The sequence below is a fragment of the Artemia sp. Qi Xiang Cuo genome, chromosome 2 (genome assembly GCF_049724085.1).
Source record: "Artemia sp. Qi Xiang Cuo chromosome 2, ASM4972408v1, whole genome shotgun sequence".
NCBI classification, from domain to species: Eukaryota; Metazoa; Arthropoda; class Branchiopoda; order Anostraca; family Artemiidae; genus Artemia; species Artemia sp. Qi Xiang Cuo.
Genome location: NC_142795.1, coordinates 51,132,151 through 51,159,151, shown reverse-complemented (window position 1 = coordinate 51,159,151; position 27,001 = coordinate 51,132,151). Strand labels below are relative to the sequence as shown.

Below are 27,001 nucleotides of genomic sequence, written 5' to 3'. Positions count from 1 at the left end.
CCATACTTTTTACTATATTCATTGATCGTGTAAAACACTACCTGTCAGAGGCTGGTGTCATACTGTTTGCAGATGACACTTTGATCTTTCTGGCAGCGTCTTCACTTGATGTTTTATATAATAAAATTCATAATGCAGTTCCTGAATTTCTAACTTTTTCTCAGCAAAATATGTTAGCCCTAAACTTTTCTAAAATTTTTTCATGATATTTTCTAGACTTTCGTCTAGTGCTGGAAATGGCTATATCACGGTTCAAGAAAATGTGATAAAGAGAGTAGCAGCAACGAAGTATTTGGGGTTTTTAATTGATGAAAACATGTCGTGGAAAAACCATTCAAGTGCAATAGCTGAAAAATTAAGCAGAGGCCTTGGGGTGATGCGAAGAATTAAAAACCTAGTCCCAAAAAAGATCCTGAAAATGATTTATTTTTCTATATTTTACCCATGTATTAGCTACGGATGCTCTATATGGGTAAGTAATTTTGTAACATGTTTCAAAAGAATACAAAAACTTCAGAATGGATCTCTAAAATTATTATCTGAATTTTATGATTCTGATGAGGTTCCTGCTCATGAGCATTTTAAAAAGAATAAGTTAATGGATGTATCCCAAATTCGAGAGGACCAAGTCGCGATTTTCTCGTATAAATATTTTAATCAGCTGCTCACCCCTGCCTTTGAAAATCTTTTTAATTTTAATAGAGACCGTCATGACCATAATGCAAGAAAAGCTAATAACTTAACTCATGAGTTTAGGAGCACCACTCGGGCATCTTTTGTGATTCGCCATTATGGTCCCCATGTTTGGAATATATTACCCGAGTGTGTGAAAAATGCGCCTAGTCTTCCGGCTTTCAAGTCACGGGCAAAGAAGTTTCTTTTATCTCGTGAGTGAATTTGGTGTCAAGCCCACTCCATTGTCATTCTATTTAAGGTTGTCATTCTATTTAAGGTATTTCCCCGATTTACTTTGCTTTTTTTGTTTTTTTTTCTATCTACTTCTTGTCTTTTCCTCTTTCTCTCTTTTTTCCTTTATTCCTTCATCAGATGAGTTTCTTGTGTGTTGAGTAGCAAGGTATGAATGTTGTTATAATTATCTGAGAGTGATAACCTCGCTTGCCCTTTCAAGCTTATTGCCTTTCTTGGCAGGCGAAAGGCGAATAGTGTTTGTTTTCTTTTTTAATAAATGTATATCTCATATCTCATAAATCCTTAGTGTTGGTAGTAACATTCAAGTATTATTTGAGGGATAGGTAATAACTGTGATTGATTTTGACGAGCTGGGCCACTACTGATGTGGCTTTATCCACAAAAGCTATCACTCTTTTTATTGAAATTGGGAGTGGCTTAGCGCAATTTTCTCCGAAAAATTAAATTCTTCAAACCCCAATGTAGGAGGGAAAGGTCTTCCCTTTTCACTTAATTCACTTCGCATTTTCCTCCAGGAAAAATGCTCTGATAGGCCTACTCCTAAGGCTGAGACCTATGTGCGCGCGTGCCTTTATGTAAATTGAAAGTGGCCGATAAGGGGACTTCTTTTCGACCACTTTTTCAATTTTGGGAGGAGATCCCCCCCCCTTCGTGTGCAAAAATGATTACTAGCAGTTTATTTTCTTGTTATTGTTCCGTTTTCTTTTAAATACAGTGTACTGGATACAAAAAGAGATTAAATAAAAAATAAAAAAATAAAAGTAAGGAACAAAATCAAAACTTAAAACGACCATATTGTGTTTTATATAATAGAAGTCACTTCAGCTCTTCACTATAGAAGCCATAGTACTCTCTTAAGTACTGGAAAAAACACCAACGAATACTGTTACAAAAAAAACACACACCACGAATACTGTTTGTTATTAAGAATACTGGTACTGTTCGAGATTTACGATATTACAAATCTAGAGATTTGGGGGGGGGGGAGGGGATCAAAGCCCCTCCCTCAATATGTGCGTTGAGGGGGGAGGGCAATCGTGCGCACAGTTAAATTTAAGTATAATTCAATCAAGACTCATTTCCCAAAATGAATTTTAATGTAGTACAACTATTAGTGCCTGATAGCAGTCTACTCATCTACTGACGCAGGTGGTATGTCGATGTGCTCCTCATAGTTAATCCTAAATCTCATGAATTTGCAATACGAAGCCGAGCGTGAAAGCTTAGATGGACGAATGAATCATAAAAACCCGTCTGTTCAGGAATTGCTCTGCTTTGGGGTTGTGGTTTTGACGCATGGGCTTTTTTTCTGCTGATCATTTTTAATATATATCTTATCTTTCGTTGTAAATAGTGTCATCGACTATACATGGATTGCGAAATCACAGCAAAGCTAATCTACATAACAACGCTTAACGGTAAATAATTAAGTTATGCAAAGAATTGGAATTATAGGTCGTACTCGTTAATATTTCCCTCAATTTGAGGGAAATGAGGGCCTCAAAACTGAAAAGAAGGCGGGCACGTACACAAGATTTTTTTCTTTTGGGGGGAGGGGGGCAATAATCAATTTTTGGTACTTGTGTATTGTATGGTACACGCTCGAGAAGCGAAATTAGATTAATCCTAATGAAATATACAAAAATATAATCAGGTTATAACCTAGTTATAATCAGGTTAAACCTAGTTTTGGAGAGGAAATTTATTTTAAATTCAATTTACCGGCTATGATTTTATGTCGATGGATTCAGCTTAGGGCGAATTGCCTTCCAATCCAGAGTAGACAAATGGTGTTCGACAGGGGGATAGTATATCCTGATGGTCGGTATGTGTGTCCTCTTTGTAGGGATGAGGACGAAGATTTGGACCATTTTCTCCGAAAGTGCCCGGTGCTCTCTGATTTAAGGGAAAATTACTTACATGGGATTGTTTTACTGCTTCCAAATATATTACAAAGTAGTAATTCAACCACAATATTTCGTATTGGTGCGTACATAGAGAAGGGATTAAAAAGAAGGAAATGTTTTTACAATTAATTATTATTAATTATATGGAATTAAAGTTTTTTTTTTTGTATTTTACCAGAAGGTATTTTTCGCTATGTATTCATGTTAATGTGTGTTTGTAATTTGCTCTGTTGTAATTTTTCTATTTTCATATTTTTTGTGTGTATATGGCTCTTGGGCTTTTTGAAATACACGATCTATCTATCTATCTATCTATACAAAAATATGATGAAAACACAATACTTTAGAAACAAAATTACGAAAACTACAACAAAGAATTATGGTAGGGGGGGGGCACAGAACACATTATAACAAATACCTAACCTATATAAAATTTATCAAGTTTAATGTTACCCATCAAAAGTTACGAGCCTGAGAATATTTCCCCAATTTTTGAAAAAAGGGGAAACACCTCAAGAAATCAAGAGATCTGAATGAAAATCACACCATCAGATTTAGAATATCAGAAAACCCTTTAGAGATTACTGTAGAGATTGCAAGCTCCTATATACAAAAAAAAGTGAAATTTTGCATTTCTTGCCAGAAGAAACACCATGGATGCGTGTTTGTTTGTTTGTTTCTTTTTTTTGGGGGGGGGGGGATCGTAGTGAACCAGTTATCCTATAAGATCGGGAGAGGGCTCATTTGATCGATCAAAAAATCAGATAGCTATTAGTGATTTGGTGTGATTTTTATTAAGATCTCTAGTGTTTCCCCTTTTTTCAAAAATTGGGTAAATATTCTCAGGCTCGTAACTTTTGATGGGTAACATTACACTTGATAAATTTTATATACTTTGAATAAGCATCAGAAGGGCGTCAGAAGGGGATTGCTCCTTCCATATCTCGGTTTGCCCCCTTCCAGACCCTTGTCCCCCAGCCGAAACTTAATTTCTTCAAAAATCTTGTCAAAACTAAGATAAGCCTGCATAATTCAAGCATCCACAGAAACAGCTCAGTTTTTTTTAGTATATTTTTACCTTTATGGTACTATATGGCTCATTTTTCAGTTTTCACTGTCAATTTCATTTGATTTGGGAAAATTGGCTCTATCTTCACCCCTCCCTCCACAGGATTTTGATGAAATTACGCCACTGCTGATTTCCTAATTATACCCTCTGGAAGTCTGTAATCGCTCTGAACTGTGGGAACTAGGGGAAAGGGGTTCTTAAAGTATTTGCATAGACATATCTACCAGAAGATGATGTTGGATTTTGGACTCGTGTGAGTTTCTTTCTCTCATCTGTACCTGATCCGTTCTCTGTAGGAGACGGAGGGGGTAGAATTTCGAAATCCCTTGTCATCAGCCTAGTTACTGGGTGTGCTTACAATTTACGACTTTTCATTTATATTTATATATGAATAATTGCTTGGAAGTAAGGCTAGGTTCATAAAAGTGCCCGTTTAGAGTTTACTTCTGATCGGGCCCAAGTGGCAAAGGAGGGGGAAGTGGCAGAGGCGGGGGGGCGCTTCTGATCCTCAGCGTAATTATTAGGCATTAATCTAAAGAGGGGAGACCATCCCTCCGCCTAATCGACTTCATCTAGGGTGCAGTTTACTTTTACATAGTTATTACAAGCATTTATACAAATTCGTTGAGCAAAAACTAGCTAATCGTAATTCTGAAAGCCACCAGTTGCTGCCAGAATTCATTCAATCAAAGCTATCAGCAGCTATCGTTATAATTTTGGCTATATGTGCTCAATCGAACCTCTACGGGGTAAGCTAAGGGCTGCAATTGTGTCATCCACAACCAATAGAAGGCCAATTGCATCTCACTTAAATTTTGTAGGGATTAAAAGCTAGGGTTTTAGTTGCGCCTTCAGAGGGTTCGATTTTGATCCAACAGATATAGTCACATATATGTTGCGAAGCAACTGTCACCTGTGGATCATGATTGATCCAACACTTCAAGTGCCTTAGCACGGACGTCTAGTTTATAAATCCAACGATACTTTAAAGTTGTTTTTTTGGGGGGGGAGGGGCTGAATCCTCAAGCAACTGTAATTTTATTTTTTATCTTTGTGCTACGACAAAAAAAAAACTTTTCGAAATCTACATTGTTTTCAGTATAGCGCAAATGACATTCTTGCCTGCGGTAGCCAAGCTCTTGTTTATAGTAATTTCGGTTCGTTTTAGGTTTCATTTATTCATCCATGTTATTTTTCATTTTGACTTGAAAATTTATTTAATTTCTGTTCGTTTAATTTTGATGTATTATATGACTCTGTTCGGTCTTTGTTTAAACAGAATTTTTTACTTTTCTTTGAAACTTCTTTTGGGAAAACTTTTTTTTCAAACTTAAACACAACACTGAACCACCTGATCCAAATGAAACTTTCGAACTAATGCCTGAAATCAGCTTCATTTTATGCGAACTTCATATGTGTTTAAGATGGCAAGCAACACACTGTGGCCATAAGTTCAGATATTGGGATGGTTTATACAATGGTTTTCGATATTTTAAACTAATTTACTATCCCTGGAATTTCACTTGATAGCATTTTGACACTCTTTAGGCCATATCTGTTATTTTTTACCGAAACTGGAAACAAAAAATGAAAACAGAATAAAAAGAAGAACAAATACGCCTCGGTAACCGTCCTCTCAAGCAAAATTACGAAATTTTGTAATTTTGTAGGTGACTTCTCAAACCGCCGCTTGAGGATTACGCATTGAATATAAGGTTTCAATTCTCGTCAGGACTGCATAATTTGTTTCTTTTTTTGGAGGGGGCGTTTTCCTTCCTTTCCTAAAGTTGTGCTAATAACTCCTCATGCTAATGACTTTTGATAGGTGGCTTCAAGCTTGACAAGCTCTTCATATTTCAAATTAACATAAAAGTGTATTTTCTTGACATGCGCATTATTTTGGAAATTCAGATTTCTAGAGTTTTTGCCACGAGAATCAGGCTTTACTAGCACGTTTGATAAAAGCAAACCAAAGCTTTGATTCTTTAGTGGCCTTTAGGAAATCTACAAAAATCTACTTCTTAGGAAAACAAAAGTTTGTAAGCTTTGTCAGCTTTATTTATGAATTTGAACCGACTCAAGATGTTTGGGAAATTACACTACGCCCATGAAAATAGCTAATTTCTGTACATTAAATAAAAAGAGACAAGTTTTTTTTCAAAAGAAAGCAAGGATTAACAATAAAACTTAAAACGAACAAAAATTATTCTGTATATGAAGGGGGCTGCCTCTTACTCAACCCTCGATCTTCACGCTAAAGTCTTAAAGTTCTTGAAAAATACTTTTCATTCAAATCCAACGACCCTTGTGTTTGAGTCAGAGGCAATGCTATACCATTGCCTATAGTAAAGAGTCAGAAAGGTTCAATGTTTTTTTGTTTTTTTTTTCCCATAGACACTTCATATGGAAGGAGTAATAGTATAAACTTCGGAAGGGGCTTCTTCGACTGAAAATCGGAAGTTCTAGTGGCCTTTTCAAGAGTCAAAAGTGATCGGAGGGCAAATAGCCCCCACGCTCTATTTTCCCCAAATACATCCGATCAAAATTTGGAGATAGACATTTTGTTCAAAATAATCCAAAGGTCAAATAACCATGCTTTCAGGGTTGACAAGACCCCCACAGCCCGGGGGCAAGGGTTGTAGTTATGCAAGTTGCCTATTGTTAACAGATAAAGTTTTTATGGAAGAAGTGGTCGTATAAACTTGGGAGGAAGTTCATTTGATTGGAATCGAAAGTTTTAGTTCCCATTTTAAGTGTCAAAAGTGATCGGAGGGTAAAACCCCTCAGGCCCTTTTCCCCAAATGGACCCGATCAAAGTTCTGAAATGGCCATTTTGTCCAAAATTTGCCCATCGTTAGCATATACGGTTTTTATGAAAGAAGTGGTCGTATAAACTTTGGAGGAGGCTTATTGGATTTGAAATCGAAAGCTCTAGTGCCCTTTTAAGAGTAAAAAGGGATATAAGGGCAACGAGCCCCCCCCCCAGTGTACGCCCGTTCCCCACAAATTTATTCGATTAAGAATTTGAGGTAGTCTAAAGGTCAAATAACTATGTCTCCGGGGTTGACAACCCCGGAGTCCCTGGTACAAGGGCTGTAAGTTATTCAAGTTACCCATTGTTAATATATAAGGCAAATTAAAGCAAAAGATACTACGGTTGTCAAAAGGGCGTATCTGAAATATCCCATTAACAGCAAACGACATTTTCAGGGAATGCTGAGTGGGTGTTGAAATATATCAAAAGCCACCAATTAGAACTATTAAATTAGAATTTTATATTTTAATTCTTACACCAGAGACATGAAAAACTGGATAAATATTCATTATATTAACCAAACCCACAACTATGGCAATCAAAACGAACAGAAATTAACTTAAAAAAACACAGCTTTAAGTAATTTCTAAGAGAATAATATAGGCTATGATAAACTTAAGATCAACAGAAATAAACCTATAATAATTGAAACTCGAAACGACCAGAAATTACTATTAAAGAATAAATGAAACTTAAAACAAACAGAAATTTAAATAAACAATTATAGAAAACAGAGTGATAGCAAGTACTAATATAGATGAATAAATAACTCTTAAAACATATAAAAACTCAATTGAATGTTCAAGTCAAACTTAAAACGAACAAAAATTACTACAAACACGAGTTGGGCTATTGCCCTTTTTCCCCTTCCCCAACCGTAAAAATCTAAAACTTGTTGCGTCATTTGCACTTTACTGAAAACAAAATATATGACAAACATTTCTTTTGTATTTACAACATTATAAAATAAAAATCAAATTTCAGTGAAAGATTTTGAATTGCCGAGTTTCCAAGAATCAATATCAATATATATCAAATATTCAGTTTATTTTAATTAGTTTTTTTCCAGTCGTCATGATTATTATAGTGATTTAAAATTTTTATTGAGCGTTTTTAAGAAAAAATAAGCGTGGGAGGGGAACCCGGGGCCCTCTAAAAATTGTATCGCTTAAAAAGGGCATTAGAGCTTGTGCTTTCCGTTCGAATGAGCTCCTTCCCATATTCTATAACCATTGGTTTGATACGACCATCCCTGGGAAAAAAAACAACACAACAACAAATAAACACGCATCCATGATCTTTCTTCTGCCAAAAAATACAGAATTCCACATTTGTGTAGATAGGAGCTTGAAACCTCTACATTAGGGTTCTCTGATATGCTGAATTAGATGTTGTGTTTCTCGTTCAGAATACTTGACTTTTTGGGCATGTTTCCCCCATTTTTTGAAAATTAGGTAAATTTTCTCAGGCTCGTAGTTTTTGATGGTCAATGTTAAACTTAATAAGCTTTGTGTATTTGGAATCAGCATAAAATTCAATCCTTTTCAAGTATCTATCTTTATCAAAATTCCGCTTTTTTTCCAGATTCGGTTACTGTTAACCACTGTTAACCGAGTCACTCCTTACTTAAAGTTCGTTTCCACGAGCTGTTTGAAAAGGATATTGCCTCCCCCCCCCCTCCAGCCTGGTAGACCAAACAAATGAAAGCAGCCATTTTTGCAGAATTTCGGATTTCAGAATATATATATATATATATATATATATATATATATATATATATATATATATATATATATATATATATATATATATATATATATATATATATATATTTCAGATATATATATATATATATATATATATATATTTCAGAATATATATATATATATATATATATATATACATCCCTCAGACGCAAATTGTTCTTACCCCAGATGTGATGTACGAGTAGAGGATGTGGCACAAATTCTAGAAGGGTGCCTGCCAGGGGCGGATCTCCAGCGTGTTTATTGGGGGGGGGGGGGCAAGAGGGGTACATATCCAGATAGTCAAAGTGCATGGGATGTATGATAATTTTTCTCCACATTATTGGGGGAGGGCAACTGCCCCCTCTTGCCTCCCCCAAACGACGCCCCTGGTGCCTGCAGCTTTCTTATTTTAAGAAATAATTTTCTGAGGGCGAAACTCTGGAGTTCCCGGGGATCCGGCAGACAATTTCAAGAAAGACAATCTTTCAGCTTTACAAATATATTAATAAAGTGATAAGAAAAAAAACGAGAGTAGTTAAAGTTTGATTTTTTTTTCTGTTGTTTTTTGAGAATGGGAAAGAAAATTATTTTTTAAGTTATTTGTGAGGTTTGCTTTAGAATATTTTTGTATAGCCATATTCGCCTGATCATAAAACGGCTAATTGCCCTTGTATAGATTGTTATGTATATTCTTTGATACAGGATAGGTTCCGCTGGCCATTTATGCTGGGAAAAGCAAGCCATCAATCCATTCCATTTAATATCTTCCCGGAAACGTTCCATAAAGTATAAGAATGTCAGATGTTAGGCGTACGATCTTTCTCAATTGACCCTAGGCTCATTATTCCATGCCTATTAAGGTTTTTTTTTTTTGCTAATTTGGAATTCAATCTTCCTTTTCTGGAAATCCTTTTGATCTGCGTACCAGGATAACAAACGGTACAAATTTTAAATGGAGAAGTCTTAGTATATGAATAATTTATTAACTTAGCTTGGTGTTCACTTGATTTAAGTTGCAAAAGACTAGTTGAATGCCTAGCATAAATGAATAAGGCGATATTAGTAAGAATTTCCTGAATATTTCATCAGAACCTTATCACAATTCTTCAATTTATACAGTGCTTAACCACTCAGGGCCTAGAATCTCAAAATAAGAATTAACGAACTCTTACCAGATTCGTGAACACAGAATCTGACTGAACTCTTTGCAAGAAGATGGTTCAAGCGTCACTATTCGGTTGTGCGTTTTCTTGAATCCTATCGACCTATTCTGCGTTTTCTGGACGATCTTGAGGAGAATAGCAGTGCAAAAATGTGTGGAAAACATTACAGTTGCTAGATACTATGAACCAATTACGGTTTGTAATGCGTCTCCATGTGACAAAAAAGTCTTTCTGTCTGACGCTTCCATTGTTTCCACAGACTCTTCCGGCAGTCGACTGCGATTTGGCTGCCGCTTGCAAGTATGCACTGAGTGTCTTTTCCAGAACAACAGAAACGCGATAAAACACTCCCATTGCTTTCACTTCTGTTTTTGACGAAGCTCAGTGGGTTTTTTTTTTTTAATATTTTAGAACTTGTGACGAATCGCCCAAGAACAAGAGATGGAAAGATTGTGCATCTTAACCATGCTGATCTGCTTGCGTCCCTGAAGATGCGCCCCCTCAAGATTACCCCGAAAACCAAACAAGAGTGAGTTGAAGGGGGGGGGGTATCTCCAGCTCCCCACCAAACAAATTGGCAATTTACACAGAAATATATGATATTTTCGTTTCTACCAGTTCCAAATGCCTTCCACCCCTTAATTGTGTCAATGCAGATAGCTATATTAATTAGTAAATACAAACTACATTGTAACCATTTTTTTAGCTGCCGAAAACTTTCATTTAGTTTGAAATCTAATGAGGAGTGTTTTGATAGTGAATTATTTAATTGGCTCACACTTGCCAGAGCTCTCTAAAGGTTATCAAATACCAAGAAGTGTCTCATATGGTCTTGGCATATGTTTCTTTTCGAAAACTTTCGCTGTGGGAAACTGCTACAAAGAGACTAAATAATTCTTTTTTTCTATCGACTAATCCCACAAAAGTGATTCTCTTGATGCAGTCCTAGTTTGTGCATTGGCTATTCGAGGAAGAAGTTCCATATATTTGGGAGCTAAAATACTTTACACCCAAAAATTTCACCTGAATAACGTCACGAACACTGTAGCAAAGAATCTTTGATAGCTCCACATAGGAGTATTTATCTTGTTCTTGGAATAATTCCTTTGATTCTACTTTAAAACACGCAACTTAAAGATTAGGAAAATCCGTCAGAACATCGTCACGTCAGGACATCGACAGTCACAATCGCTACCCATCAGAACCTCGACAGTCATAACATCGACACTTCAGTTCATCGACAGTCACAATCGCTACTCGTCAGAACGTCGACAGTCAGTTCATCGACAGTCACAATCGCTACCCGTCAGAACGTCGACAGTCAGAACATCGACACGTCAAAACATCTAAATTTTTGTTTAGATATTATGACGTGTCGACGTTCTGACGGTTAGTGGTTCTGATGGATTTTCGTCATGAAAAAAAAATTTAGATGTTATGACGTGTCGATGTTATGACTGTCGGCGTTCTGACGGTTAGTGGTTCTGGCGGATTTTTGTTATGAAAAAAAATTTATAAGTTTATATAATAGTAATAAGTATATAATAGTTTAGAAACAAATTTCGGCTATATATTTGCACATCAGGGGGGTGGCGGTAAAGCATAGTATATATTAAATACGTACTAACCTAACCTAGGTACCTTTTACCCCCTAAACCCCAAAAAAACTAAAGTTTTAAAATTTTAGATGTTATGACCTGTCGATGTTATGACTGTCGACGTTATGACGGGTAGTGGTTCTGACAGATTTTCGTTATGAAAAAAGTTATAAGTTTATATAATAGTAACCAGTATATAGTAGTTTATAAACAATTTTTGTCTATATATTTGCAAAGTAGGGGGTGGGGGTAAAACATAGCATATATCATATACATAACCTAACCTAGGTACGTTTTCCCCTAAGCCCCAAAAACAAAAGTTTTAGAATTTTAGAGGGTATGACCTGTCGATGTTATGACTGTCGACGTTCTGACGGTTAGTGGTTCTGACAGATTTTCGTTATAATTTTTTTTTTTTGATGTTATGACGTGTCGATGTTATGACTGTCGACGTTCTGACGGGTAGCGATTGTGATTGTCGATGAACTGACGTGTTGATGTTATGACTGTCAATGTCCTGACGGGTAGTGATTGTGACTGTCGATGTACTGACGTGTCTATGTTATGACTGTTGATGTTCTGACGGATTTTTTGTCGATGTTGTGATGGATTTTGTCGATGGCCTGACGGTAGTGGTCCTGACGGGTTGATGTCCTGGCGCCTTCCCACTTTCTCACCTATCCACTTCCGATGAAAGAATTTGTCTTAGAATCTTCGAAGGAGGCTCATTCGATTAGAAATTGAAAGTTCAAGTGCAGTTTTTAAGAGTCAAAAGCGATTGGAGGGCACTCGTCCCCCCTCCCAAGGCCCCTTTTTGATGACATCCTTCCAAAGAAATCCAATCATAATTTCGAGATAACTATTTGGTTCAGCATAGTTGAAAGTTTCAATAACTATACCTCTAGGGACAACATGGCCCCCAACAGCCCTTGGGGCAAGGGCTGTACGCTTTGCAATTTATTCATTATTTATGTAAGGATTTGTTATTGGGAAAGGGGAGATTTTTGATGGTGGGTCTCCAAAAAGGCTGAGTTTATTAAAATGAATCTTTCAGGGAATGGTGAGGGGAGTGTCAACGCACATTCAAGGTTGCTGCAATATCTCAGAAACGTTTAAGGGACTTAAGTTGAACCTTTTAAGGCAGGTTGAGGGGGGGGGGTTGTGGTCGATTAGTATTGGTTCAGGATTGTAATATCATAATGGTCAGAAAAGCTTCAACCTTGTAGAACCCGACAGATTATACAGATTTTTAATTCATTTATTTGAATAATATACCACGTACCTATCCATCCGACATTCTACAGTACAACTATTATCGAAATTGTTGCAATTTTTTCTATATAAGTAGTAAGCCAAAATCTTATTTTTATGGGAAAAAAAACTAAAAAAAATCAAAATATTATATTATTAACCAAAAAAATTGTCAATTAAAAAAAACATATAGCCTTTCTTTTCTCTTTTTTTCTTTTTTTGACGTTATAACGAATAAAAAGACACGGCTCGAAATAATAATTGTTTTCAGCAAAGTGCAAGTGACGATTTGTCTTTACGAGGGATAGGGGGCGTTAGCTTGACTCCTGTTTGCTCTAGTTTCTGTTCGTATTGAAAGCCAGCGAATAATGAAAGCCTTGATACCCGACGACGTACTTTCTGCTTTCGGTCACCAAGTACCGAATGTTCATCTTTCCGTACTTCACGACAGTGACTCAGACGATGACTCAGAGGAAAATATTCTGTCCAATAAGCAGGAAAAGGCTTCCGCAACTGACACTGAATCGGGCTTGGAAAGTGACGGCATCTTTGAAGATTTGCCAGTGATTGCTCACTGTATGAAACACCCAGTTGAGAAAAATTTGGTTAGTGAGCCTGTGACCAACGTGAAGAATTCTAAGTTTCGTCAAGACTTCTGGCGGCTCCATAGCACCAATAAAAAAATCCACGCTGTTGTGGCTTCTGAGGGAAAGCTCTGAGAAGCTGAGTAGTGACCGATTAAAACGGGTGATGGTCCAGAGCCGACGAGTAGGACTACGTAAGTCGCCATAAACCAATGCAGAGGTCAGTGTGAAATCGGAATTGCGTATCGGTGAATGGTGCGTTTACAGACCGGTTGGCAGGGGAAAGAGAGTATTAGTTGGGCAGGTCGTATAGTTTGGCTACTTGTCTGGGTGAAGATGCCACTCTGTTGACACGCAGAATATGGTGATGCCGTTCCCTGACGACATAGGAATTCTGTGCCAGTGGTTCCGGCTGAATGCTGATCTCACATTAACTGCCGCATTGGTAGACCAGGGTTACTGTGACTCCAGCCTGTATATCATGTTTTCAGCAGAACCCGTTGCTATGGAAATCGGCACCAACATTGTCTTTGGCTTTGACTCAGACGTCTTCACAAAGCTGAATTCATTTATCCAGAAGAAAGGGTTCCATTTTCTTGATGTCTTGTCAGCATCGCAATTATCATGTTAAAAATGGCACCTAAACCCAAAACTGACCTCAAGACCATAACCACCACCATCGCCATGTTCTGTGTGTCAACAGAAAGAATTTTGTTTAAAATTTTTCAAAGGTAGTTGTTATTTTTTTCCCCTCCGCTCCTCCTCTCCACTTGGTGATATTTTAATACAGAAATATATAAATCTTACAACTTTATACATTATCATATTACCTAAACTTCAAAAAAAAAAAAAATTATTGTATACCAGTCAATGTATTAGTGGACATGAAGGCACACTACCATTTAACTTTTTTCTTGCCAAATATCTATCGCTCCCCCCGTTCCAGGGTGTCCTTCCCCCTCTAGGAGACGCTTTTCCGGTGGCATTTTTACCTCAATTTCTTAAAATTCATATCCTTCAATTTTCACTAATACGAATTCAAATTTTATAGGTGGTCTTCCAAAAGGCTTACTCTTACAACTTTAAAGTTTTTAACACAAAAAAAAAACTATTTGCTCTCCCGTAGACTGGGCGTCCTCCGTCCACAAGAAACCCATTCTTGCGGTGGCACTTTTTTCCTTCTTTTTTTTTCAGCCCTTACCAGCCTTAAAAATAACCTTAATACCGACGAGCATGAGAGCACAGAACTGAACAGAATCTTGAACCATGTCTCCTACGGACGAGGAGGCCACCCACGGCGGGGCTGATCCTTCCAGCTCAAGTGCGTGTGCCCCTCGTCCCCCATTCGCTTGAGTTCTTGATATAATTTTATGAGTCTCGAATGCATTCCAAGATCTAGGCCAGCGGAAGCTATGAATACCATCGAAAAACTTTTTATGCTCAGTAGAAGACTTAGTAGTAGAAGACTTAGTGTTTATACTTGTGCTAACCGAACTTAGTTTGATTTACTGAAGCTCATTTGTCCAGAGTCTTAGGGTTGTCATTTGAGCTGTGATTATCAAGATGATTACTGAAACTTACCAATAAATATCTTAGAAACTAGTTATTTTTTTAGTTGGTTGCTTTACTTAGCGCTTTTTAAACTCGGTAGTAACAGTTTTTCTGACTGTTGCTTTACAGTTTTCTCTTCAAATACCCAAAGGCCTGGGTTTAATACCAAGAAAGTTGGATTCTAAGTACATTCGGGAAAAAGGGATCTGTGTTTCTTCTGGATTCTTTCGTGTCAAAGCAGCAGATTCGTTTTTTTTTAGTACAATTAAGAATCCGAGATCCAAGGGTGCGTCTAGGCACAGCCACTAAACAGAAAAGCCGGTATGATAAAAGGGAAAGGGACGTGTGAAGACGTGATAAAAAGCAACTTTTACCGCTGGCCAAGCCATATTGAATAGGGCTGCGAAGCGTGACGTCAATTCTTGGGCGGGAACTTCAAATAACGATGAAACGTGGATGCGTAGACACGCTTTTTCGGAACTTTGGCGAATTGTTTTGGCCTAAAATATTTGTCGTAGATCCTACTAGTCCACCAGAACGTCTTCACGTCGAAATAATACTAGGAATATTGACAATCAGTTGTTAGTTACAACTAGAAACCACGTTTCACGGTACTTTGAATTTCGCACCTTGCTTTTTACGTCATCACCGCGCAGCCCTATGTTCTATAACTTAAAAACCATGTTCCGGGATTTTTTTTGAAATTTCGGGATTGTTTTTGAAGAAACATCGGAATTTTATTTTTGAGCTGGTGGCAACGCTGCATGTGTAATAGGAAAAAGTGACACCATCAGTGCCATCGTAGAGTTACCTAGTTTTTGCAGGATATCAACAACTTGCAGTCCTCCGTTCTTCTTCTTTAGGTACATATCAGTTGTTTTCAGTCTTGGGGGTTCTTTTCCTTGCCAAATAAACCCGTAAATGATTTTTCCAAGTTTTAAAAGATCGCTTTTGAAGGTGCTGAAATATTCGACAGATATCGAATAACTGGCAAGCTGTATATATTTACATATTGCGCCCTTTGGAATATGCCTCCGGAGGCATGCCTCCGGCGTGCCTCCGTGCTTCATGCCTCCAGGTGTCCCTCAAAATGCCCAGTTGTTAACCCCTCACTTCCAAGTAGGCGCCATTATCCTTTCAAACGTACAAAAAAGAATATTGAAGCTAAGGCTTGGACGAATCACCCAAACATTGCAGAGTTAATTCTTAGCTTGCAAATTTGTTTCCAAATAAGGCAATCACAAAGACTACAACATAAAGCAATTGCAGCATCCTGGAAGCATTCCATCCATATTAGTCAAGATAAAGCTACAAATGTTATATAATCATGTATTTGGTCAACTTGAAAATTAGGCTATTTAATTGTCAGCAATTTAGAGCCTAATTTCATACAAACTGACAGCTCATTCAGTTTTATGCTCTAGAAATGTTAATCTACATGAGCAAGAAACATTTACACTTCCTCTTTACAATCTCATATACATTTAGTTCTTCGTTTTTTCATTTGGTGTAAACCAAAAAAGAAAAAAAAGGTATAGGGTTGAAGCAAACAGGTAGGCTACTGGCGAATTTATTTCATGAGTTCGGCGATTATTCGGCATTGACCCCCGGTCAATGTCGAAAAACGCCTAAAGGCAAATTTAAATAATAAAAAAATATATAAAAAATCGAAAACTGATTAAGAATAGATTTCTTTTTTTTGGGGGGGGGGGATACTGGGCATGGAAGCTACCTGCACAGTGCTTGGGTTCTCGTCTCAAATCCCCTCCCAAAAATACTTGACACCACAGTTTTACGATCAGGTTATTTCACAAAAATAAATTCCACTAAAGACGTCGTCTAGTACAGTATGTTAAAACATTTGGTACTTTTAAATTAGCTGGTACCCACGCGAGAATTTAAGTTTGGTTAATGCCAATGAAATAAAACAAAATATGATGAAAATATAATAGTTTAGAAACAAATTTGGGCTATATGTTTGCTTATTAGGGGGGGGGGGGGTAAAGCATAGCATATATCAAATATGTAACCTAAACTAACCTAGGTACCGCCCCCCCCCCTAAATCCTAAAAACCAATAGTTTAAATATTGTAAACGCAATGACGAACCTAGGTTTGCGATCAAATTTTGTAATGACAGATACCCGTTCGACTAGTTTCCTTTAGCATCTTCCCTGTACAATATATCGCGTGGGTACCAGCAAATTTAAAAGTACCAAACATTTTAACCAGCCCCCCCCCCCAAAAAAAAGAAGAAACTAGTGTTCTCATGATATCCAATAAATTTGCTTTATTTATTCGTTTTTTTACTAGATTCTCCACTGAATGTCTTGGCTGAGAATGAATCTGAAAATTTGAATATGGTTATCATAGGTTTAAAACTTGCTACCTATGAACTGTCAAAATATTATCAAGTCGTTTGGCACCATTCATGGTTATGTAGGTTAAGTAAAGAAGGGGACCAAGACCGTATCCAGGGGGAGTTACCCGGTTTGAACCCCCCCCCCCCGAAATTTTTGACCGAGTCGAAAATAAGTCGAAAATTAGTAAAACCTAGGTAAAAATCAGTAAAATTAGTCGAAAACTGAGTCAAAAATTAGTAAACCCCCCCCCCCGAAAAAAAATCCTGGATCCGCCCTTGAGAACGACCCATGGCAATAGTAACCAAAGCTATAAAAAGCGGAAGTTGTATGACAATACAAACATTATGGGACGCTGTGATTTTTGCTGATTGTATATATGAAAAATTTATCAAGTTTGAAGTTACACCTCAAATTTTTAATTGAAGCCAAATTGGAATTGTCTTTCAAAGTTCGGCTAGAACCCATTTTAATATAATCTCTCAAAACTTACAAATCATGAAATAAGGAAGCAGTGGATTTATAAGGCTGGAAAGACTTTCTCGCATCCTTATATGTGCTGTGGATCCATTCGTGAAGGTTTTTCCCCTGGCGCAACAATTTTAAAAATTCACGTTAATAATTATTTGGTTTTCCCCTACCCATTCCAAAAAGAAACTGGTAAAATAGCCGAATTCAAGCTTCATTCTCATACGCATAAGTTCATGTAAAATACTTTGATAGGTACCTTTAACTTCATACAAGCTTCATTGGTTTTTAGCTCAAATATTTAGAATTGATCATATTTTTTCATCCACTTTACTTAGCCTACATGGTCCACCATTTTTGAAAGAAACGAACGCGAAAATTTTATGAGTAGATTTTTATAAGAAGGACATTCCAAAATGGGTTTCAAGATTCATTTTCACATTCATTCTTGATAGGTTTTGCTTTCAACAAATTTTCACTGCTGTTTCTTTCAGGAATGTTAGACCACACAGGAAAATAGATGGAAAATTGAGAACAATTCTAAATAATTTTACAGAAAATCAGTAAAACTTCGATTCAATCAAAGTCCCTTACAAAAGGGCATTTCATGCACTTATCCTGAAAAGATCAATATCGGTTTTAGGCCTCATAATCTAGGGGGAGGGGTATACCACAGGTGCACCGGTACTCCTTCGATATACCCACTCTTTTATATATGTCAAACTGGATGCGCGATGAGAAACCCGTTTTTACTGGATGATTCAAGACACCGCTGTAGAGAAATACAATGTATAGCGTGGTTTTAATTGCGTGTACGATATTTAATTTATTTTTTTTGGGGGGGAGGTACCTAGGTTAGGTTGCGTATTTAATATATGCTATGCTTTGCCCACCAATGTAATTGAAGCCGCTTCCAATGTACTTTAACCCCGCCCTACCCTAATATGCAAATATATAGCCAACATTATCCAAGATAGTGAAAAGCCCTTCATCTAGAATTTTGCCAAAGTTTAACTAGGCTAATCACCGAGCTCAACTAGCCTGCTTTAAGTTATTAAATTTTGATTCCTCATTTAGTTTCAATTTAATTTTACACTGTCTTTTTATCGATATCCGTTCAGCCTAGGCTAGATACCTTCAAGAATATACCTTACCGGGTCTTGGGGTGTACATCTGCAAGTAACATTAATCCCTAAGCCATAAGAGGCTTGAAGACAGGCACATCTGGAATCTCCTCTGCAAATGCTTGTATCTTCATATCCCATTATAACCCTTAAGATAATCACCATGAATATATTCTTCAGTATATTCATTTTTATTTGTAACTTATTGAAGACGATACTGGCTTTGATGTCTAGGATTTCAAAACTTCTAACTCAATAGAATACTCATAACATCAAACCAGTCTCACTCGTGACATGAAAATCTAATTGACTAAGCTTTTTCACAGATTTAATGAAACTCCATGGCAAATGCTGCTTTTTACTCCTCCGATTGCAAAGTAACACAGTTGATGTCCATATCTTATTTTATTCAAATCATTTCGTGCCAGTATTTCTCGCACAGAAAATATCCCCAAATTTAGTTGTGCCTATATTCCTATTAATGTGCACTTTCCATGCGCTAACATTTAACTAAACTTGATTGAAGAGTGTCTCTGCTATACCACAAATACAGAATCGAAGGAACCGGTGCCAGAATGTCCCTCGTAGCGTTTCGGAGGCTCATCAGCAGATTCCGAAGTTGATTGTTGCATTGTGCTGAGGAAATTTGAGTCTCAATGGCTCAATGCATACAGAGTTGCTACAGGGAATGTTTTCATAGAACAAATGAAAAACTTCAAAAGAAGGATGTTTTTGTCTATTCATGCAAGGTTATTAACATGGCTAATATATGTATTAAAATGCTGTAGAATTCAAAAATTAAAATAATCTGAGAAACAAAGACGGTATTTCAGCTTTTCTAAGTAGGGTGGCTTAGAAGTTTTTTTCAGAGTGAGATTGCACAATGGTTTTATGGTTATCCTAATTTCAGGAAAATTTGATATTATAATAAATTGTGAGTATCTGCGTCGCACGGTACTCCCTAAAAGAGTCCTTGCTTAATTACTGACTCCTAATAATAGAGTAAACATTTCACTTTCAATGTAAGTATTTTGAGCTATGAACATTAGACCAAGCTTACCACCCAAGATCAGTCTAGCCCCATGATTCCCAATGTGGGGCGCAGGCCCCATCGACGGGTCATGGAAATATTTTGGTGGGTCATGGGCAGGACGTGCACCCTTCGGCTGACTATGCTTCAGAGCCTTAATTTTGAAAAAAACAATTGCAATGTGAATGGCGTCACATTCACATGCGTTTGAAGAGCAAAAAAGATGCATGATAGCATTGCAATCACGTTATACATTTAGCCCTATAAAAGGTGCTGTATTCAGACAGCATTTCTCATTAGTATAAAATGTTCCTAGAGGACAATCTAAAAAAATTATACCAAGTCAATTGTCTTTTAAGCTTCCTTCAGGTGAATAAACGTAAAATTTTGAAAAATGAAATTTGAATATCACAAGGGGGATCAGGATTTTCGAAATACCGAGGTGGGGCATGGCGCAAAATCGGTTGGGAACCACTGGTCTAGCCCTTCTTGGTTAATGATACCGATGATTTTAACACCCTAGTGGATGCTTCCCTAGCCGAGATGGCTAACCATCCTCAAGGGAAGATTCAATTTATATTCAGTTTGAATTCAAAGGTCAGTCGTTCTTTATTTTTCTGCTTTTTTAAATATCTGTAAGAGTGGGGTAGACCGGGACACTCTTTAGTGAGGAAGTAAGAGGTTTTTTTTTATATTAATGGAATTAGTTCTTACCCTCTGCATCCTCCAAATTCTTTTTGCTCTGGTTCCGTCATTTTCACCCAGAAAGGGAGAAGCAAGGTTCCCAGATTTGCTTTAAGAACACTTGGTCAGAAGGTAAATTCTCAATATCGTTCACAAAAATTGCAAGCGCCAATGTTCGATTAGAATTTTCCCTGAAAGTAGCCTACTCCTGGAAAATTGATCTGTTCTAAGCCCCCTAAATTCTACTCAGCATCCGTTAGCTTGGAAGAAAACTATGTGATGATGTGTCCAGTGCAATATTTTTTTTCACTGTCTTTCTTACAATAGGCCCCTTCGCATTAATTTCAGCAGATTAATAATAAAACTATTTGTACGGCTTCTCTCCGAAATTTATTTACTTAATAGCAATTAATGATCTTCGTTCGGTCTTATATTCCCTCTACCAATAATTTTTTTTTTCTGGTTTTGCTAACACTAAATACTTGTTGCTTATGAACCTAAATGGCTTGACTACAAAAGAAAACAACCTCTACTTTGATTAACTAAAAAAAACACGAAGTTTTTCCGAGAGAAGTAAAGAGCAAAGTTGAAACTTAAAACGAACAAAAATTATTACTTCATAGCTTATCTAAAATATATCAATAGAACTAATGCAAATATCAACTGGTGATATTTCCCCATGTTTGTAACATCAAAGAAAACAAACGCTTTACTGAAAACACAAAACCCAAGCATAAAAAACAAGAATATCAAACAGTTCGTGGTAACGAACTGTAAGTAAGGAGCGACCCGGCTCAATAGTAACCGAAACTCTATAAAACGGAATTTAATACCAATAGATACATCAAAAGAACGGATTTTTATGCTGATTTCAAATATATAAGTTTCATCAAGTTTAGTCTTACCCATCAAAAGTTACGCGCCTGAGAAAATTTGCCTGATTTTTCAAAAGAGGGAAACACCCCCTTAAAGTCATAGAACTTTAATGAAAATCACACCATCAGATTCAGCGTATCAGAGAACCCTACTGTAGAGATTTCAAGCTCCTATTTGGAAAAATGTGATTTTTTTTGTATTTTTTGCCAGAAGAAAGATTACGGATGCGTGTTTTGTTTTTTTTTCAGGGGTGATCGTATTGACCCAGTGGTCCAAGAATATTGCGGGAGGGCTCATTCGAACGTAAATTAAAAGTTCTAGTGCCCTTTTTAAGTGACCAAAAAATTGGAGGGCAACTAGGCCCTCTCCCACGCTCATTTTTCCCAAAGTCAGCCGATCAAAATATTAAGGTAGCCATTTTGTTCAGCATAGTCGAAAAATATAATAACTATGTCTTTGAGGATTACTTAATCCCCCACAGTCCCCGGGGGAAGGGCTGCAATTTATGAACTTTGCCCATTGTTTACATATAGTATTGGTTATTGGGAATCATACAGACGTTTTCAGGAGGATTATTTCTGGTTGGGGGGGGGGGGGGTCGAGGGTTACGTGGGAGGATATTTCCATGAACGAAGTTTTCATGGGGGAAGGGACATTGGTATGAAGGGGGTGCCAAATTTCCCAGCATTGTTTAAAAAAAAATGATCAGAAATGAAACTAAAAAACTAATTTTTCGACTAATGAGCAACATCAAAACTTAAAACGAAAAGAAATTATTAGGTATATGACTGGGTTTGCCCCCTAGTCAATATCTTGCTCTTTACGCTAAAGATTTTTTAATACTTTCATAAGAGCTATTTATTCTAATTAACGGCCTTTGTGATTAAGCGATCATTTTTATAGAATTGGAACAAAATTTGAACTTTAGCGTAAATAGCGAGGTATTGACTAGGGGGCGAACCCCCTAATATACGTAATAAAAATATATGAATATAGAAGATCGTTACGGAAGTTAATTCGTAAGTTACGTATATTTATTACAAATAAAAACGTCCGGAAATAAAATTAAAGAACTTTTGAGAAAGCCATTTAACTAAAAAAAAGTAAAATTGATATGCAAATTTCGTTTTAATTATTCATGGGGTGTGAGCGAAAATCAAAACCTGCATTAATTAAAAAACGTTCAGAAATTAAATAAGAAAAACGAGTTTTTTTAACTGAAAGTAAAGAGCAATATTAAAACTTAAAACGAACAGAAATTATTCCGTATATGAAAGGGGCTGTCCCCTCCTCAACGCCTCGTTCTTTACGCTAGTAGAACTGACCCTATTGATCCCGTACGAACACCTTGCTGTCATCTACAATTGAGTCTAACGCTGACAATACATAATTTATGGTTTTTGTCACTGAGAATGAAAAAACAGGATTTTTTTCACTTGAAAAACAGGATTTTTCTCACTTGAAAAAACAGGATTTTTATCACATTGATGGATGTTTCTTGGACGGTTGTGAGTGTTAGTCAATTTATTTGTTATTTTTCTAGGATATCAACAGCAATTTATGTCTTTTTTATGGTTTTTCTCAGTGAGAATGGAAAAACAGGATTTTTCTCACATTAACGGATGTTTCATTGATGGTTATGTGTGTTAGTCGATTTATTTGCTGTTTTTCTTAGATGTCACCAGCAATTTATGGATGTTTTATGGTTTTTCTCACTGAGAATGACAAAACAGGATTTTTCTCACTTTGACGTATTTTCAAGGAGAATTGTCTCCGGGCGAAGTTTATTAATGTCTTTGGAGTTCGTCCAGGAGAATTGTTTCCGGGTGAAGTTAGCAAATGCGCATTAATGGTGGGGAAGAGATATTTTGATCTTAGAGATGAAGAGATTAACGCGGGAAAGGGTTTCCTAGTAATTTCAAATGTGACAGCGCAGGGATGCCAAAACATAAGGAACACGCAGAAATTACGTTTAGGGGTTATTTGGGCGAAACTGTTTTAGACATTTTAGGGAATTATTTGGGTGAAAGAGTTAGAGACATTTTAAAAGATGATTTTAGAAGAGGTTTTAGAAGAAAAGTTGAGGGTGAAACTCTGTGGTCGTTATAATACACAAGTTTTATTTGAACCGTGTTGTGAGGTCCTCTACCCCAGCCCCAAAGGGCTCCAACCCCCCATACCCCAACCCAAAGGCCCCCCGACCCACCCAAATGCCCCAAAGCCCCCAAATGCAACCCCCGACCCCCCCCCCCAAAAAGTGCCCCTGGGCCCCACATTTTTTTTTTTTGCATGTCTGGGCTGGTGTTTGCAAGTCCAAGTATTTGTCTTTGTTGCTTTGCATATCTAAAGTGCCTATCTTTCTCTGTTTGTATGTCTGATTCTATTTGTTTGCATCTCTGGGTTGGTGTTTGCAAGTCCAAGTATTTGTCGTTGTGGTTTGTATATCTAAAGTTCCAGTCTTTCTCTGTTTGCATGTCTGATTCTATTTCTTGGCATGTCTGGGCTGGTTTTTGCAAGTCCAAGTATTTGTCTTTGTTGCTTTGTATATCTAAAGTGCCTATCTTTCTCTGTTTGCATGTCTGATTCTATTTGTTTGCATGTCTGATTCTATTTGTTTGCATGTCTGGGTTGGTGTTTTGCAAGTTTCAAAAGGATCGCTTATGAGTGCTGGCGTATCTGATGAAGTAATTTAGCTCGTATGATAAATTCAATTTATTTTTTTAATGCAGTAATTTTTAGTAATGACACTCGATATCCTAAAAGTGTTTGATTCAAACTTTTACCTTGAGTATCGATGTTTTTAGCAGAATTTCAAAAGGACCGTTCATAAGTGCTGGCGTATCTGATGAAATAATTTAAGTCGTATGATAAATTTAATTTATTTTTTTTAATCCAGTAGTTTTTCAGTAAGGACATTCGATATGCTAAAAGTGTTTGATTCAAACTTTTACCTTGAGCATCGATGTTGTTAGCAGAATTTCAAAAGGATCGCTTATGAGTGCTGGCGTATCTGATGAAGTAATTTAGGTCGTATGATAAATTTTATTTTTTTATTTTTTAATGCATTTTTTTTTTTTTTAGTAAGGACACTCGATATCCTAAAAGTGTCTGATTCAAACTTTTACCTTGAGAATCGATGTTGTTATAAGAATTTCAAAAGGATCGTTTATGAGTGCTGGCGTATCTGATGAAATAATTTAGGTCGTATGATCAATTTAGTAAGGACACTCGATATCCTAAAAGTGTCTGATTCAAACTTTTACCTTGAGCATCGATGTTGTTAGCAGAATTTCAAAATGATCGCTTATGAGTGCTGGCGTATCTGATGAAATAATTTAGGTCGTATGATCAATTTAGTAAGGACACTCGATATCCTAAAAGTGTCTGATTCAAACTTTGACATTGAGCATCGATGTTGTTAGCAGAATTTCAAAAGGATCGCTTATGATTGCTGCCGTATCTGATGAAGTAATTTAGCTCGTATGATAAATTTAATTTATTTTTTTAATGCAGTAGTTTTTAGTAATGACACTCGATATCCTAAAAGTGTTTGATTCAAACTTTTACCCTGAGCATCGATGTTTTTAGCAGAATTTCAAAAGGATCGTTAATAAGTGCTGGCGTATATGATGAAATAATTTAAGTCGTATGATAAATTTAATTTATTTTTTTTTAATCCAGTAGTTTTTCAGTAAGGACATTCGATATGCTAAAAGTGTTTGATTCAAACTTTTACAGAGACGACACGCCCACAGAGATGACACACACATATTGAGACGACACACGCACAGACAGAATACACAATACAGAAATTTAATTCAGGAAATTATGAAAAAAAAAATTAGACGGGGTTACGTGCGCGCACGTAACCTGGCGTATCTGACGAAATAATTTAGGTCGTATGATCAATTTAGTAAGGACACTCGATATCCTAAAAGTGTCTGATTCAAACTTTTACCTTGAGCATCGATGTTGTTAGCAGAATTTCAAAAGGATCGCTTATGAGTGCTGGCGTATCTGATGAAGTAATTTAGCTCGTATGATACATTTAATTTATTTTTTTACCACCATTTATTTTTGATTTTAATTTATTTTTTATATAACAATATTTTCTTTCAGTTGCAGTTTATGGTTTCGTTATTCTCTGATGCTGCAAGACCAGACTATGTGCCGTGTCACATAGTTTCCATTGTCACATAATTTCCATTCGTCTTAGTTTTTAACGATGCTCCTTATTTCTAGTTGAAAATGCTTATTTTTTAATTTAATTGGGATGAAAAGTCAAAGTCTAACATCGTTTATGAGTGGTGGCATATCTGATGAAATAATTTAGATCGTATGATAAATTTAATCAATTTAGTAAGGACACTCGATATCCTAAAATTTATCGAGTGTCCTTACTCGATAAGTTTGAATCAGACACTTTTAGGATATCGAGTGTCCTTACTAAAAAAAAACAAAAAAACTATTGCATTAAAAAATAAAAAAAAATTAAATTTATCATACGACCTAAATTACTTCATCATATACGCCAGCACTCATAAGCGATCCTTTTGAAATTCTGCTAACAACATCGATGCTCAAGGTAAAAGTTTGAATCAAATACTTTTAGCATATTGAATGTCCTTACATAAAAACTACTGGGTTAAAAAAAAATAAATTAAATTTATCATATGGCTTAAATTATTTCATCAAATACGCCAGCACTTTTCAACGATCCTTTTGAAATTCTGGTAAAAATATCGAATATCTAGGTGAAATTTTGAATCAAACGATTTTAGGATATCGAGTGTCATTACTATGACGAATGTCCTTACTGAAAAACTACTGGATTAAAACAAAAATTAATTTATCATACGACTTAAATTATTTCATCAGATACGCCAGCACTTATGAACGATCCTTTTGAAATTCTGCTAAAAACTTCGATGATCAAGGTAAAATATGAATCAAACACTTTTAGGATATCGAGGGTCATTACTAAAAACTACTGCATTAAAAAAATAAATTAAATTTATCATACGACCTAAATTACTTCATCAGATACGCCGGCACTCATAAGCGATCCTTTTGAAATTCTTTTAACAACATCGATGCTCAAGGTAAAAGTTTGAATCAGACACATTTAGGATATCCGGTTTACTTACTAAATTGATCATACGACCTTAATTATGTCATCATATACGCCAGCACATATAAATGATCCTTTTGAAATTCTTCTAACAACATCAATTCTCAAGGTAAAAGTTTGAACCAGTCACTTTTAGGATATCGAGTGTCCTTGCTATAAAAAAAAAAAAAAAAAAAAAAAAAATACTGCATTAAAAAATTAAAAAAAAATTAAATTTATCATACGACCTAAATTACTTCATCAGATACGCCAGCACTCATAAGCGATCCTTTTGAAATTCTGCTAACAACATCGATGCTCAAGGTAAAAGTTTGAATCAAACACTTTTAGCATATCGAATGTCCTTACTGAAAAACTACTGGATTAAAAAAAATAAATTAAATTTATCATACGATCTAAATTATTTAATCAGATATGCCAGCACTCATAAACAATGTTAGACTTTGACTTTTCATCCCAATTAAATTAAAAAATAAGCATTTTCAACTAGAAATAAGGAGCATCGTTAAAAACTAAGACGAATGGAAAGTATCCCGTATATGAAGTTATCTACCCCCTCCGAAATACCTTGTTCTTTATGTTAGACTTTGACTTTTCATCCCAATTAAATTAAAAAATAAGCATTTTCAACTAGAAATAAGGAGCATCGTTAAAAACTAAGACGAATGGAAAGTATCCCGTATATGAAGTTAGCTACCCCCTCCGAAATACCT

The 27,001-nt window shown here is 36.2% G+C and overlaps 2 protein-coding genes across 2 annotated transcripts in view; one reads left to right on the top strand and one right to left on the bottom strand.

Moving 5' to 3' along the window:
* LOC148955350 (uncharacterized) overlaps positions 1-19,079 on the bottom strand; it is a 67,455-nt gene extending 48,376 nt beyond the window's left edge. Inside the window, exon 1 of the mRNA XM_089101696.1 lies at positions 18,598-19,079. Within this exon, the coding sequence (XP_088957822.1) occupies positions 18,598-18,756 (159 nt within the window). The 5' untranslated portion in view covers positions 18,757-19,079. The remainder of the gene's footprint in view (positions 1-18,597) is intronic.
* The window catches only part of LOC148955348 (E3 ubiquitin-protein ligase MYCBP2-like), a 470,872-nt gene that overhangs the window by 292,241 nt on the left and 151,630 nt on the right, over positions 1-27,001 (top strand).